The following is a 14,690-nucleotide window of genomic DNA, read 5'->3' as shown; positions in this document are numbered from 1 at the left end:
GTCTTGAACCATTTACACATTTTCTTTTTAATGTTTCCATGCCAACTGATTCAACCATCCTTGTGGTAGTCTTTTTATACAATGTTGTGGTAGTTTGAGATTCACCGGCATAAGGGACATTTTCTCTGCAAGTTGTTTCATTATGATCGTTCACTTTGCATTTGTTGTAAACTTTCCATTCAGTCCAAACATAATTTGATGCATTCCAGCAGGGTCTGTTTTGAACTACACTTTCTCCATTACAGTTTATTGGGTCAATAGGATAGTTGTTATGATCAAGACATTGTCGGACGATTATGTGATAGTTTGGTTGCTGATATTGTTTATTGCAAGTTTGCAAAGTTATATTGGAACCCCACTTTGGTCTTCCACCTGACTGCCTTCCAGATGTAATGTTGCACTGAAAAGCAGGTAACGATTCTATATTGCATTGAATGACATTCCCCTTTATATATACGAAGTGACAAGCATAGGGATATACATGGCTGATGGACTGATTGGTTCTAATTTGGCTTCGGTTGGTTGTACATACTTCCTTTGTCGTGGTAACATGTAACATAATATTCTGATCAAAATCAAATGAACAATTTTTCACTTCAATTTTAGACTGTACTGTATTCCAAATTGGACATGTAAATGAATGCTGTGTTGTGGTGTTCCATGTGCATAAACAAGCAAGAAGAAATAACTTTTCTAATACCCTTTTTTGGAGTTGGCAACATTTTGTAAACATATTTTTGCTCCTAAATTCCTTTTGAAAACAAATATAGTTTCACATGGATCAGGAACACTTCTTTAATTTCTACTTACAGCAATAAAACTGACATCTCAAGATCGATCCCAAGATATTGATAACAATGTATATTTCATAATTATTACACCTTTGTATTGTCACCTGCCAGGTCTGTTGTGAACCATTATGTAGCAAGCCCAACTTATATGCAGCAACAACAGAAATAGCTTACAGGTATTTTCATATATATATATATAATATTACAAACAGGTTGTGTTTGTTTTCTTAGCTTGCCCACGCCCTACTGACAGTTTGAAATCCACGCTTTATCAGTGCATTCACTACTTTTTATACTTCCAACATTTCATTACAAACTGCACGAGACAAAACACATTACAATGGCTGCAACATTTATTTACACAACAAATAGGACAATTAGTGTAAATAAGTCTGTTCATATAAAATATTATATATTGGAACCAATATTATGAAAAAGATAGCATTACAAAAAAGTCAAATTAACCATGCATAGTCCTAAACTATAAAGTGCATCTTTTCAATACATAAAGTAACCCAAATACACAACACTTTTTTAAAGTAGTCACAAACTATTCTAATCAACACATGGCTCAACCATGTTGTCTGGTTGCCGTGCATCCATAAACTGACCAATCACCATCTTCAAAGTTTGGTTAGGAACCAGGTTTTTGTTGGTCAATGGTTGGTTTGTCATCGGACTTCTTTTTCCTTTTCTCATCCAAGCTTCTATTGACAATCTCTCATAGGAAAAACCGTCTGATAAAATAAATTTAACCATGATATACAGATGCAAAACGCAAGTTGTTACAAATATACGTGTGCAAAAATGTTGTTAATACAGTTGGGTGTTTAACACAAACATGTTAGTCACAAGTTAAAAAGATTAGTCACCTGAAGCAATAACAGGATCAGTCATAATTTCACGTGTAATTGGACACAAAAACTCATCAGGAATTCCCTTTTCAGCTACAAACGTTATTAACAAATAAAATGAAAAAGTGTTAAATTTGTTCTACGACATCAGAAAATCAAGGTTAACTACGGAGAAAATTGTTCACACATGTTTCACCTTCTTCTTTGTCTTTCCTCACATTCTGGAAGCTTGGAGCTGACTGGACAGTTTGCCATTCCCGTGTGCTGGTAGAAGTTGGTGCACTTTCTGCTAAAATATTTAAACACAATTGTCCTATGTGAAGGTGAAAAAGTTAATGCATTTAAAAAGAACAGCTAAAGAAAATGTGAAGAATGACTGCAGGAATCGACATCAGAAACTGATGATGCCAACAGGTGAAATGCTGATCTCCTAATACCCCCTTTCCGGTTTCAGGAATTAAAAAAAAACATGTGCAAATTTTAAAGCAAAAATGTCATTCATTTACCTGGTGTTGAATTTGTGAGAAATTGTTGAATAACGGAAGGAGCCAATTGTTGTAAGGACGGGGGCAGGGCTTGAACAAGGGACTTGAGGTTTAAAGTATTTCTACTGGTGCCTGAAGAAACCTCGTTCATGGCTTTGATCGCACGCAGTATTTTGTTGCGATGACCAAGGGGGCCTGAAACATCACAGACAAGAAATCATAACCAAACTTGTTGGGAAAACAGATCTATTCACAGTATTTCATGAGAAGCAGCAATCACTGTTTTCACATAATTTTAGCCATAAAAACACCCAACACCCAGCATGGTTATCCCAACATACCAACACCAAGATCTTTTTGAAGAACATCAGATGTCAAGGCTGTCAGTTCCGCTCCATCGATTTCATTGTCAAGAAAGTTAGCTGAATATTGTCCGAGTTTAAGTTCCGTGGTCAACCATTCACTCACATCGTGGCAAGTCCACGTTCGGAACGGAACCCTCTGTTGTGTTTCCATGTCTGTAAGTTGGAGCAAGGCTTAACACTTGTTGACATACATAAACCAGGCCAGGTTCAAGCATTATCAAAAACAATATATGATATCTTATATATTAATATATAGATATATATACAGGATCAAGTTGTAGATTTTAAATTGTAATATACAGTATTGTAATATATGACAGTGATCATTAACTTACTATTGCTCGAAGATGGTTCTTGTGTTGCGGCGTTTTGGGGTTGTGGATTGCTTTGGTTCATTGGGTTCAGTTGAATTAAGTCTGTATCTTGTGGCTGTTTGGAAATATATGTAGTTAGTAGGTTAGACACATACTCCTAATGCCACCTTAACGTCCTTATCTTCATATTTTTGTTTTAGTTTTTCCACTTACTTCCGGTGAGTCATATGACAACGTTGGTAAATTTGCATCTAAATACACAAAGATATTCTGGTAAGATTGTTGTTATATTGTGACATCATAAGAAGAAGAATGAGATCAAATGTATTGAATCTTCCTTGCAGAGTTAACGGAATATATTTGCACAAAAATAATGACACTAAGTAGATGTAAGGTTTAAAACCCCGAAGCACTTGGCTGATGAAATATATGATTCACCTTCAGTTTCCATCTTCCATATGATACAAGTTTTGTCGTAAGACGTGGATGCGAGGTAAGTATCGTCAACTGAATAAGCCACAAATGTGCAGAATGCTGAGTGGGCGTCCAACACAAACACTTGCTCACAAACAATCTGAAACACATAAAATGATGAAGTCAGCCATGCTGAAAACTGTAGATGTGAACATAAACCAGACACAACTAAAATGTGGCTTGGGAAATTAAGGTTTTTGCATTCACAAAAAAACAAAAACTTGGTTTTTGTTGTCGATTTAACATGTGTGCCACCAAGAGATCAAGTTACACAAACTCGAGTAACTTTATCTTTAGATACTTGGCACATTGAATACTTTATGGAGAACATCGCACAGACATATTGTAATTTAAACCATGTCTGTCTCTTAATCTCCAACACCCACCACAACACATAAACTTGCTGTGAACAAATGTGATCTTAAATGTTGACTTAACCAACATGCACTGAACTTAATGGAATATGATATGTATATATATACATTTAATCAGCAACTTACAGGATCCCAGATAATTATACTTTTGTCAAAAGAGCTTGAAGCCAAGAATTTTCCGCTTGTTGAAAAGTCGCACCCACTGACTGGGCCAGAATGTCCAGACAAAGTTTGAAACAATCTCAAAGATTTTCCTGAATAAAAAAGCAGGTTACGAACTTGGATTTGGTATTTGTAATTATGTTGGGAATTACCTGCAACTTCAAATATCCACAGTTTAATCTTGTTGTCATGACCACATGATGCCACTAGATAGCATCGCTGGGGATCGCTAACTGCAAAACACGAAAACCAATTGTGATAAGTTGAACTGCTATTTAATTTAAAGCAATTTGTTAAATTGTCCGTCGATATTGGGTGGTACCTGAAGAGTGAAACGTGGGAGAAAACACAATGCATGAAACTCCACAGGATGAAACCCCATCTTCGTGTGCTTGTTTCAACAACACTGGCTGTAATAAAGTTAACATAAATAAAAAATATTAAATGATTCATTAAATCCAGCATCTTAATATTCAAAAGGTTTTGTATTGTACAGTTTACGTATATTACATCTACAGCTCCAAAGGTCATGGTATTTACCTGCATGGTATTATTCCACATGTTCCACACACGAAGGTCACCCAAGGTCGATCCTGTCATAAGATACAAGTCACAAGGTGTAAATGCAGCTGCATGAACCATTCCTTCAGCATGGCCAGAGATTTCCCTGTGATACATAAAAATGAGAAGGAAAGTTGACCCCACACAAACTACAGTTGCAAGTTACAAAACAAGCGGTTAGTCTTGTCAAACACACAAAAACCAATACTATGTTAATTTCAATTTGAGAGACTGTAAAACAAAATTTTACTTGATTAGTTTTTTCTTGTCAACATCCCAAACTGCAATGGAACCATCAGCAGATCCGGACACCAAGAATTTTGAGTCGTTAGAAAAGGTACACACTTGCAAAGTGTTGGTGCCAGAGTGTCGAAATATGATGAACACCTAAAAAGAACACAACAATTTGACTTGGAGTAATTTGCGGTGAATATGTAACATTTAAGAAATAAAAATCACTGCCAGCCTGTTAGCATTTGAAATAATCAGACGAAAACAAACACTAGTTTGCAAAAGCATGCTTTCATGTTTGTATTGGTGGCCATGATGCAGAAAGTTAAACACCTTGGCCTCTTGGTCAGTTAATTTAAATAGATGAGCATTTCCATCTGTCCCTGCTGCGGCAAGAACTGTACCATCAGCATTGAACGAGACATGGTTGACTCCATATTTGAAAGCAGTTATTGGAGAGTATGGAAGCTCTTTAAAACTCCCAACTTGGTAAACTCTTACAGACTTGTCACCTGAAACAAGAATAAATGAGTAGACAAAATTTCTTTAGTAACATCACTGCTCGCTTGATTCAATCCTTTCACACATCTCAAATTACATGGGAATTATTCCTTCAAAATAATTTGCAAATTTTGCCCGATACAAAGTAAAACGACAAAAGAATGAATGCATTTTTCATCATAGGTAAGTTGGATTTGTGGCAACTTACCAGAGCAAGTGACGAAATAATCGTTTGAAAATGCGCAGCAATTAACTTCCTTTGTGTGACCCTTTAGTTTACAGAGTTCTGGCATTTTTCAACAAATTTGTGCCACAGAATAATTGTTGGTGTTCTTTTTTTATTCCGTGCTTTGCTTCTTGTTTACCGAAAGTTTACCCAGGGACTTTCCCTTATTATTCGTCACATGACAGTTGTTAAATTTTCACTTTCAATAAAATGCGACATTTTATTCATTACCACATTTAGCACTTCATAAGTTGATTTACTTTTTTATTAAAATTATTAAAAATAAAAACAAGTAAAAAAACATAAAAAAAAAATTTCCAACCGTTGTGACTTTTGTGCCTAAACAGACATGGGTGTTACGTCATAATCGTCCAGGCAGACAACTTTTCTTTTTGATTTTTATTGTGAGGACACTTGATGAAAATTGACTGATCCTACCCTGCTTTATTGCAATGGAAATGTTAAAATGTCCAGAACAAGTAATGTAACGAAACGCTCAGTTGGAACAAGTTCGGAACCGTGTTTCGTGCCAGGTAATACAACGTTTTAATCCAACTTTAAAAACAACTTCCCGCCAAACTACGTAATGACGTAATCCGTTACAAAATCAATGAGATAGATGTACATTGTGGTCTGCACATTGGTTTTGAGATAAAAATTTATTGTTTAAGTCATATCTGACATTTTCTTTACCTTCACAGATCAGACAACCAGTTCAACTGCAACAGAATACAGTTCCGCTTTGTCATTCAGCGTTTTTAATGTTGCAAGTATGATAAAATCTGATGAAATTGTTCTATCTTACACTGCTTGTTAACATTTCTACAATCATGTATATTTACACAGTAGCCTAGCGCATTGCACAAAACAAAATCATACAAATTCAAATGAAATTTTTTACATAAAAATGGAAGTGTCCAGACCACATTTAAACTAATATTTTCAGGAGATGTTTACCTGTTTGGGCATAATGCTAGAAAAGCTGCAAAAGCTTACTCAAATACCTCCTCATCTAACACAAGTGATCATGAAATCAAATCAGTTCATCCAGCTATTTCTGGAGACTATAATAATCAAGGTGCTTCAAATATTTGTGTACTGACTTACGCTAAACTTACTAAGATTTTAATGTTACATAGGTCATGAAATCCATGTGGAACTTTCACGTGAAAGAAGTTTCATGCTTACTCCAAAACGAATGTTTATAATTATGTCTGTTTGTGGATTTTTGGTGGGCATTACAACATTTGTCATTGCTTTAAGTTAGTGCCATTTTGTATTGTCTGTTTTTTTCTACCTCTTACTCACATTATAATTATCCAGGTATCCCAGAAGATCCACAAATTGCAGCAATGAAAGCAGAGAAAGAATATTTGGATTCTGAAGTTGCACTTCCAATGTTTCAAAGTGCTCTTAGAATAGAAAAAGTTGCAGGACACGACATTGTCTGGAATGAACTAATGTCAGATCTCAATTCTAAACAGTCTGCAACTATTCAAGAATCTGTGTTGCCAACGGTATAATTGCTTGCAACATTTAGTATTTATAAACTAATGAATTGTTTACAGTTACAAGTTTCTTTTGAAGTTGAAGGATTTTCCATTTCTTCCATTCAAGCATTATCCCAGGTTCCTTATGATGTGACTGTTTATGAAGTCATGAATCGAACTGTTACATCACTTACATGGTCACTTCCAGCCAGTTTAAATGGATCAGATAAAAATACAGAAGTAAAATTGCTTTTTTCTATGTGACTAAAATCTTTGACAACATTTTTTTTACGTTTTTATCATAGTTGGGTTGGTATCATTCAGCTGAATGCTGAGCACTTGTAGCTTAATGAACTTAAGCCAAGGGTTGTGAGTTCAAACCTCACCGGAAGCTTGATTTTTCAGATCTCTGACTTGTTGGTACAAAGTGGCTGATCCAGCTTGGCTGCTATGCCAGCAAACACAATGACCTTTTACAATAGATGTTGATAAAATATAATCAAGATAAATTCCGCCTCAGCTTTGTATTTGTTACTGAAAGATACATTTTAGGTTTGGGCAAATATTAGCAATAAACTTTTTTCACAATTTGTTTGTAAGAAACGCAATTAAATTTTTAAATCTGGTTAATTGTTTACAGTACAAAGTATTAGGATCGCGAAAAGTAGTTCGGTTGGTGTTTCAATGTCTTGCCATACCTTCCAAAAATGCTGCTTTTTTGTCATTGATTGGACCCAATGACCTTGGCATGGTCCAATTTATGTTAAAAAATTACCTTGCAAGTCAGAAGGTTATTGCAACTGTGGAATCTATTGAAGGTATCTTGATGTTAAAAATGGACTTAGCTGGGATCCCAGCTCAAAATTTTTGTTGTTTAGTCCCACAAGCATTTAAAGATGCTATAATGACCGCAATGCGAATAGTCCCTCGTCTTGGAAGAACCTCAGTTGAACAACCTGCAAATGGTGATTTAAAAACTTGTTTGCACAACTACTATTTGAAGTTTCTAAACTCTAATTACAAAGCTACAAGACCAACATTTTTTAAAACATGATTTTATTTTCAGGTGAATACATTTCCTGTCACAAAGCAGGTCGTCAAATATCTCTCCCTTATTTCTTGGTTACATGCCCACCTGATTGTTATGTGAGCAAAGACCATGCTGTAATTGGGACAAACTTGTACCACATGGATTCAGCTGTGTGTCTAGCTGCTATACATTCTGGTGTAATACAGGTTTGTCTCATGTTCTTGTGTAATTCCACACCTAATAATTTTGTAACTTTTCTATGGAAAATGACAATGTTAACCATAAACTGCATATGCTGACCTAGCGATCACTTTCTGTGATGATTTTCACACAAGGATCCTGTGTTTAAGCTAGTGCTTTGTGTGTTTATATTTCTATGTTTGTTTGTCATGTTAGGCATCTGATGGAGGTAATGTAGAATTCATTGAAGCTGGGGACTCGAATCAGTTCACTGGGAGTAAGCAGAACGGAATCAACTCCATCAATCTTAATCAATATGGAGTTAAATTTATTGTAAAAAGTAAGAATAGTTTAATGTCCTTCTCAAGTGGCACTGATGGTGGACGTAGTAGTGTTCGAAGCATACTAGCTCTCTCTTTTTTGTTTAGTTTAATGTCAGCTTCAAACGCTTTACAGTGGCTTGTAAATGTTAAACTTCTTTATTATGTAGGCCCTGGGCCGAGCTGGACAAGAAAATTTAATGTGGCGCCAACAGTTGGACCAAAAACCACCACAGAAGGCCTACAAGAAGCCAATAAAGCTTTAATGTTAGGTTGGTGACATTATGCTGAGTAATGCTTGAATTGTTTGGAAACAAACTGATGCCAACAATGCCCATGTCTAACGCAACAGTCAAGGGGATTTTTTGTTTCTTCAGTCCAGTTCAAAATGCTGAAATTCGACAGAACACCAACTGATTATTCAACTCTTCAACTTGGAAGCCCTCTAGTGGCCATAACAATCCAACGAAAACTAGAAACAAAGGTAAAATTAAAATAGGAAGTTGAAGGCATGAAATTTATGCAGTCTCTGAAATAAAAGCACCACAATTTGTAGATGCGTCGAGCTTTGCTTAATCTTCACTTCGACCCACGCTCTGTAGCTGTTGTTTTCCAACCTCCTCTAAGTGGAAGTGCTTCTGTGCTTGTGAAAATAAACGTACATGGAGGTTACAATGCCAACGCACAGGTGTGTACATGTTGGCTGGGGCAAGCTATAAATCATCACTGTGTTGATATCATGGAACTGCCCTAACCGTCTGTTGACCTATTTCAGATACAAAAATGATATATATTGCAGCAACATGTCTTAACTCTATTGGTTTTGATATATTTTCTGCATAAGAAACAGCTTCAACTTGATTCAGGGGTTCTTCCCATACAAACCTTGGGAGAATTCTCAGATCAAGAAACTTATGGAAGATATCATGAAGATTTTCGATACCGATAACATTCTGATGGAAAATCCAGAGCTAAGAAGTAAGTCTAAAGTCAATGTTTATTGTTTTCCTCTTGCAATTATAAAGAGGTTTGACCTCTATCAATGCTTGTTTTGGAAATAATTAATAATTTAACAATCAAGCAACACCCACTAATGTTGATACTTGTAAATGTTTATTACAAATCAACATATTTTATTGTCTATTCTAACAATGTCTTTGTGCATTTTTAGTGGACAGAAGTTATTTATCAGCACTGGAGATAATCCCCAGCACAACCATACCACCTGTAACTTCATATTCTGGAGCTTGTGGGTAAATTGTTACTAATCTGTATATTATGTTCAGACTGGCGGATCCATACTTAGGACATAGTAACTTGACATTACTGAGAAATAAACATAAGAAAAACAATTGCCAACAATGTTGTGCTTTAAACAGGATTTTCTGTTTGTGTTGTAGTTGTGGTGATGTTTTCTTCATTCAAAGTTTGGGTTCGTTAAAGAATAATCCAGAAAATACAAAAATGATCTCCATGTACCAGAAAATATTCGACGCATTCCAGTTCGACCAAGTATGATTTGTGTTGCATGATTACAACTTAACCAGAACATGTTGGTTTAGATCAAGCTTGGACTAGGGTTTGGAACTCTGTCAGTTTCTGGAACAGATGATGTATGTATCAAGTCTTGCTCAGGACAAAGTCTGTATCGTTTGTGTTATAAATGAATGTCTTTGTCATACCGCTTTCTAGCTGTTTATTGAACAGTTTTAACAGCATTTTCTTGCAGGTAGATTCAAGCGGGGAAATCATGACCATGATTGGACAGGATACATCAACTGGAACCATCCGTCGAATGAGTGAAGCCATGGAAGGGATTCCACCACACTCTGTTGACATAACCAATGAAAAATTATGGAAGTTTATTCAGGTTTGACGTTTATTCTGTTTCCTTCAACAATTTTCTGAACTAGTGTCGAAATTTGTGTGGGATTCGGGACATAAAGGTTACTTTTTAGAAATTGGAAGATCAGTCAATTTTTCTGAGGAAGAATATTGGCAAACGTAACAAACTCCTCATTGTGATGTCACAATTTGTATCTGGTCCGGATGCTGAGATAAACCTGGAGTATGTGAGAAGGTTGAAAGAGCGAGGTGTCAACATTGCCTATGTTGGATATAACTGGGATGTTGATCTGCTAAAATCGTGAGTTTTTAACAAGTTGAACCATGTTTTTATGTCAAATCTGTAGCCATGTTTATATTAAATTTTGGTGCATTTTTAGGTATTATTATCCCCAACAATATGCGTCTGTCCCAGCAACCAACTTTGTAATGCATGTTAATAATGTGGATAAAGTTGATGAAATTGCTGCGTTTCTTACACAAGTAATCAGGTGCGTCATTTTCTTGTTCACACTTTTCCTATAAAATCTAAGCTGTTACAAAATTAAATTACTACTGATGCTGCCAGGCATGTTTTATTGCTGCAATACAGCTTTTCTGGCAATAATTTGGTTATATTTTTGGCCACCATGTAGCAAAATTGATGTTGTTTTGATGATAGGATAAGTTATTTACCAATGAAATGTTGAGTTATAATATCTGTAGATTTTGGGCTTTGTATCTTTTAAACGTTCACGATAACTCAAGTATGTTGTAATGAAATGTAGAAAGTATGTGTGTGATAAACCACCATCAACGTGTGCTGACCTATCTTTCAACATACAACCACCAGGTATGTGTGGATTACAACAGGGGTTTAAACTTGCCAACCTAACACTTTGTTTATATCAGCGGAACTAACTTTTAACCTAACATCAGCACATGGATATGGCTTTACTGGAAGTTACACAAATGGAATTCCAAATGGAGAAGGCCTGAAAGCTTACAAAAGAGTTGGAGGTTTGCTAAACTAACTGATTTAATGAAATTATCGAAAACTTTAAATCAGTCAGCATTCAAAATAAGATATATTCCCCACACAAAGCGTTTTAACACTATTTGCTTCATCAGAACTGTTAATATGTTTAGAAGCGACTTGTGTTTAAACATCTAAAAAATTTAGTAATTTAAGAAGAACTGTCCTTATGGCATTCTAATTTAACCCTGAAGATTTCTCGCCAAAATGCCGACAAAACGTAGGTGAAAATAAAGGCGATGTCCATTTTAAGGCCAGAAGGAAAATACTTCTAAAAAAATAATTTAAATCTGTGCTAATATTCAAAACCTACATTGGCTTGTTCATGTTGAAGTCACTAAACTTTATAGCAAGAACTGTCAGTAACAATATTCAACTTACAGGGATAGCTTATGGGGGCGTACAACTTTCCGGAACCTTAAACACCCGGAAAACTGAACCAGATGAAAGACAGAGTTTCTACATGAACCAACACTGTGGAAAACAGGCAATTCTACCAATTCTACAATCTGGCAAGATTGTCGGTAACCAATATATAGCAGCTTAATCTGTAATCTGGTCCATATGAAGTATTGGATAAAAACTTTTTAGCCGTTTTTTATCTTGTTCAGGTCAGTGGTCACCAGCCAAATTTAGTAGATTCTCAACTTATAGCTGCTGGTCAGCAATCTAACAAAATGCAGTTTATAATTGCACAAATAACTTGGCATCATAAAAGTTGGATTGCAATAATTAGTGCAATTCTCTCCTGTATTATAACAATCATATTTGTTCTTTCAACAAATGTATTTTGTGATCAACCCTATACCGTAGACCCCTTGTTGAGAATCTCTTGTTGTATAGAAAACCATAACCAAACAATGTGGCTGAAATTAATTTATCAAAAAGTTAATCTAAATATCAGTGTCTACTTGGTCTTGGACTCATTTTCTTGTTTATGTTTATTATATGTTGGTTCATAAATTCATCTCCAATTTGATTAATTACTGCATAATCACAGGTGGTAGAGAAGCTATAGCCCATTCATGGCCGTGGGCAATCAGTATTAATAATCTGAAAGGTAAACGTGATTACTACACAAATGTTATGAAATACACTTACTCATTCTGGAAGTGTGGTGGGTCAATAGTTGCCAAGAGATGGATTGTAACAGCTGCTCACTGCTTTGCCAAGGGAAACTCATTGCTGTAAGTTCAACATACAATAAATTCAGTTTCTGTTGCTTCCTTGACAAAATATCCTGCTTTTGCTTTGTGATACACACTTCTTATCTTTGGAAATGTAAAATTAGTTACGTGGTCCTGTTTTGCAGTGTTTGAATATTTAAACAATTGTTGTTAAAATCATGATAATATTAATTGTGTGGTGGTTTTATATACGCTGCATACATCCAGCATACAATTTCTACCGTACCGATAAGCAAATAACTTCACCAGAAAGGAAACGACCTATCAAGTAGTGGTCGGAAGGCATGACCAACGTGAACTTTCAACACTTGATGGAGATGTCTTCTCTATAAAAAAGATAGTTTACCACCCCAAGTACGACGACCCAACCAACCAATACGACCTTGCCCTGCTCTACCTCAATGTAAGTTGCCATTGTTTCTCTATTAATAACGTGTGGGTCTTCCAATTCGTTGCCATATTCCAACACTTTTCGTGATCTGTGTTCAGATGTCCGCTGTTTCAACTTATATGTCAGCTTTAATCACACAATTCATATTGTTGGCTCCATGTTTACTTAGATCCCAACACTGTTTATCTCGTCCACATTTGTTCGGCAGCGCGACATCAAGTACCGCCGCGAGGTGGCGCCCGTGTGCCTTCCCAACCCTGACGTCATCCCACGTGATAAGAGGAGATGCTGGGTGGTTGGATGGGGGTTCACAAGCAACACTGGTAAACATGTATCTTTTTAGCAGTCGTGAGGTTTGGCATTCGTGTTCGAATATGACACGTGGTCGTAAAATCTATGTTGGGATTCCTTGTCTCTGTGAGCAAAACGTTGACATTATAAACAACTGGCCTTCAACTAGACAGGGTTATATGTTGTGATGTCACCGATATATATTGTGATGTCACCGTTATACATTGTGATGATGATACATCATGAGCAACAGGATGGTAACAAGGGTTATGTCTCCACAGCTAAGACGGATAGGAACAAGTTGAAGCAAGCTGTCCAGTTCATAGAGTCGCCTGCAAGATGTCAACGTGTCTACAGGAAGTTTTATTACAACCCGAACCACAATATATGCGCCAAACGATCGACGGTGAAAGGGAATCCAAACTTGCAGTGCAGAGTAAGTTAGTTGTGTTGGATGTCTGAGATTTATCGTGTGTTTGTAAGAGGATGGTGGGGTGGTTTATTATGTAGGCATTGCTGTTGTATCTATGCATGCCTTTAGCTATAACTAGCAAGTGCAGGTGTTCTGTGTTGCGTAGGGAATTTTGCATTCTTAGCAACGTAATTTGTAAATCCGTTCGAATCGTGTTTTTAGTTAAATGCTCGGCTTGCCTTGTAGAGGCCATCTGTAGATTGTTTACAGTAAGGAAAGCTCAACCTCATGCGACAAAAATTAAATTTCCCTGTTTATCTTTTATCAGAACTTTAAAGGTTGTAACCGCCTGGTGGCATCAGTTTTGTTGTACTGTGACTCGCTGTGTTTACTACTTACATAAGATAATCTTTGGTGGTATAAACAGTTTTGGTTAATATATGCCACTGCAGTGGCCTCTACAAGATAAGCAATAACAAACAGATATTACAAGTAGATTGTGTTGTTTGTTTCTGCGACTGTAGAATACCCAAGATTATGGTTGTTATTAGATTAGCATTGATATTGTCAGGTCTATCCCAGTGACAGAGTAAGTAGAGAGAGAAGAAAAATGTGCATAGAATGAAAAGTAGATCGGCTTCGTTCAATGCGGTGTAGAGTGTAGAGTTACCATCAGTTGAGAACAGGGTCGGGTTGTTCAGATCCAGTGAATGTTGTTTTTTTGAAAGGGCGACTCAGGAGGACCTCTGGTGTGCGAAGAAAACGGCCGCTGGGTGCAGTATGGAGCGTCTAACTTTGGTCCAAGGTTATGCGAGTCTGGAGGTGAAGGCGTGTATTTCCTTCTTTCGTCGGCACTGGACTGGCTTTGTTGTTATTTGGATAAAAATGTGGGACCTTGCGCTTATGTGAAGTGTGCGTTTGGCACTACGTAATACACGTGTTGCAAACGTTTCTTTATTCACGTTTGTACGGACAATCCGTTTGTAGTGTTTGCACTTAACATTTCTCGTATAGTTGTTACAAATAAATGTCAAATCAACAATCATTTTCTTGTATTCAATTTGAACAAACATATGCGTGGTAGTGATTATGTGCTGCACTTATTTCTATAACAAGGATTGTTCATAATGGACTTTTAATCGACGCGAGAGCCACCGCTAGGTTCAGTCACGTTATAATGCGGCCGTTTCA

General features: G+C 36.4%; 2 protein-coding genes across 3 annotated transcripts; one reads left to right on the top strand and one right to left on the bottom strand.

The window, feature by feature from the left end:
* Positions 1-781: 781 nt before the first annotated feature.
* On the bottom strand, positions 782-5,480 carry LOC145908065 (WD repeat, SAM and U-box domain-containing protein 1-like). Of its 2 annotated transcripts, none has more exons than XM_082995237.1 (15): positions 5,321-5,480; positions 4,945-5,123; positions 4,631-4,767; positions 4,360-4,486; positions 4,142-4,229; positions 3,972-4,052; positions 3,784-3,911; positions 3,248-3,383; positions 3,023-3,060; positions 2,831-2,924; positions 2,472-2,648; positions 2,152-2,325; positions 1,842-1,934; positions 1,664-1,738; positions 782-1,528 (listed from the first exon to the last, which is right to left on the bottom strand). In XM_082995237.1, the coding sequence occupies exons 1-15, from the start codon at positions 5,403-5,405 to the stop codon at positions 1,347-1,349; spliced, it is 1,794 nt and encodes a 597-aa protein (XP_082851363.1). In that variant the 5' UTR covers positions 5,406-5,480; the 3' UTR covers positions 782-1,346. The 2 variants fall into 2 exon arrangements, with proteins under 2 accessions (XP_082851363.1, XP_082851364.1); XM_082995238.1 differs by having other exon boundaries at positions 1,842-1,931.
* Positions 5,481-5,804: 324 nt separating this feature from the next.
* LOC145908823 (uncharacterized) lies at positions 5,805-14,431 on the top strand. Its single transcript, XM_082996147.1, has 28 exons — positions 5,805-5,871; positions 6,040-6,108; positions 6,285-6,416; positions 6,478-6,600; positions 6,662-6,843; positions 6,907-7,068; positions 7,469-7,646; positions 7,707-7,793; positions 7,895-8,064; positions 8,255-8,378; positions 8,529-8,630; positions 8,736-8,842; positions 8,915-9,046; positions 9,225-9,336; positions 9,530-9,611; positions 9,759-9,870; positions 9,921-9,971; positions 10,088-10,228; positions 10,317-10,504; positions 10,584-10,694; positions 10,971-11,035; positions 11,095-11,202; positions 11,602-11,742; positions 12,219-12,405; positions 12,655-12,808; positions 13,005-13,119; positions 13,369-13,523; positions 14,228-14,431. Exons 1-28 carry the CDS (start codon positions 5,805-5,807, stop codon positions 14,429-14,431), a joined length of 3,561 nt encoding a protein of 1,186 aa, XP_082852273.1.
* The last annotated feature ends 259 nt before the right edge of the window (positions 14,432-14,690 follow it).

The sequence above is a fragment of the Ascidia mentula genome, chromosome 7 (assembly GCF_947561715.1).
Source record: "Ascidia mentula chromosome 7, kaAscMent1.1, whole genome shotgun sequence".
NCBI lineage: Eukaryota > Metazoa > Chordata > Ascidiacea > Phlebobranchia > Ascidiidae > Ascidia > Ascidia mentula.
The sequence above is the reverse complement of the archived record's forward strand: the minus strand, read 5'-3'. Positions and strand labels throughout refer to the sequence as shown.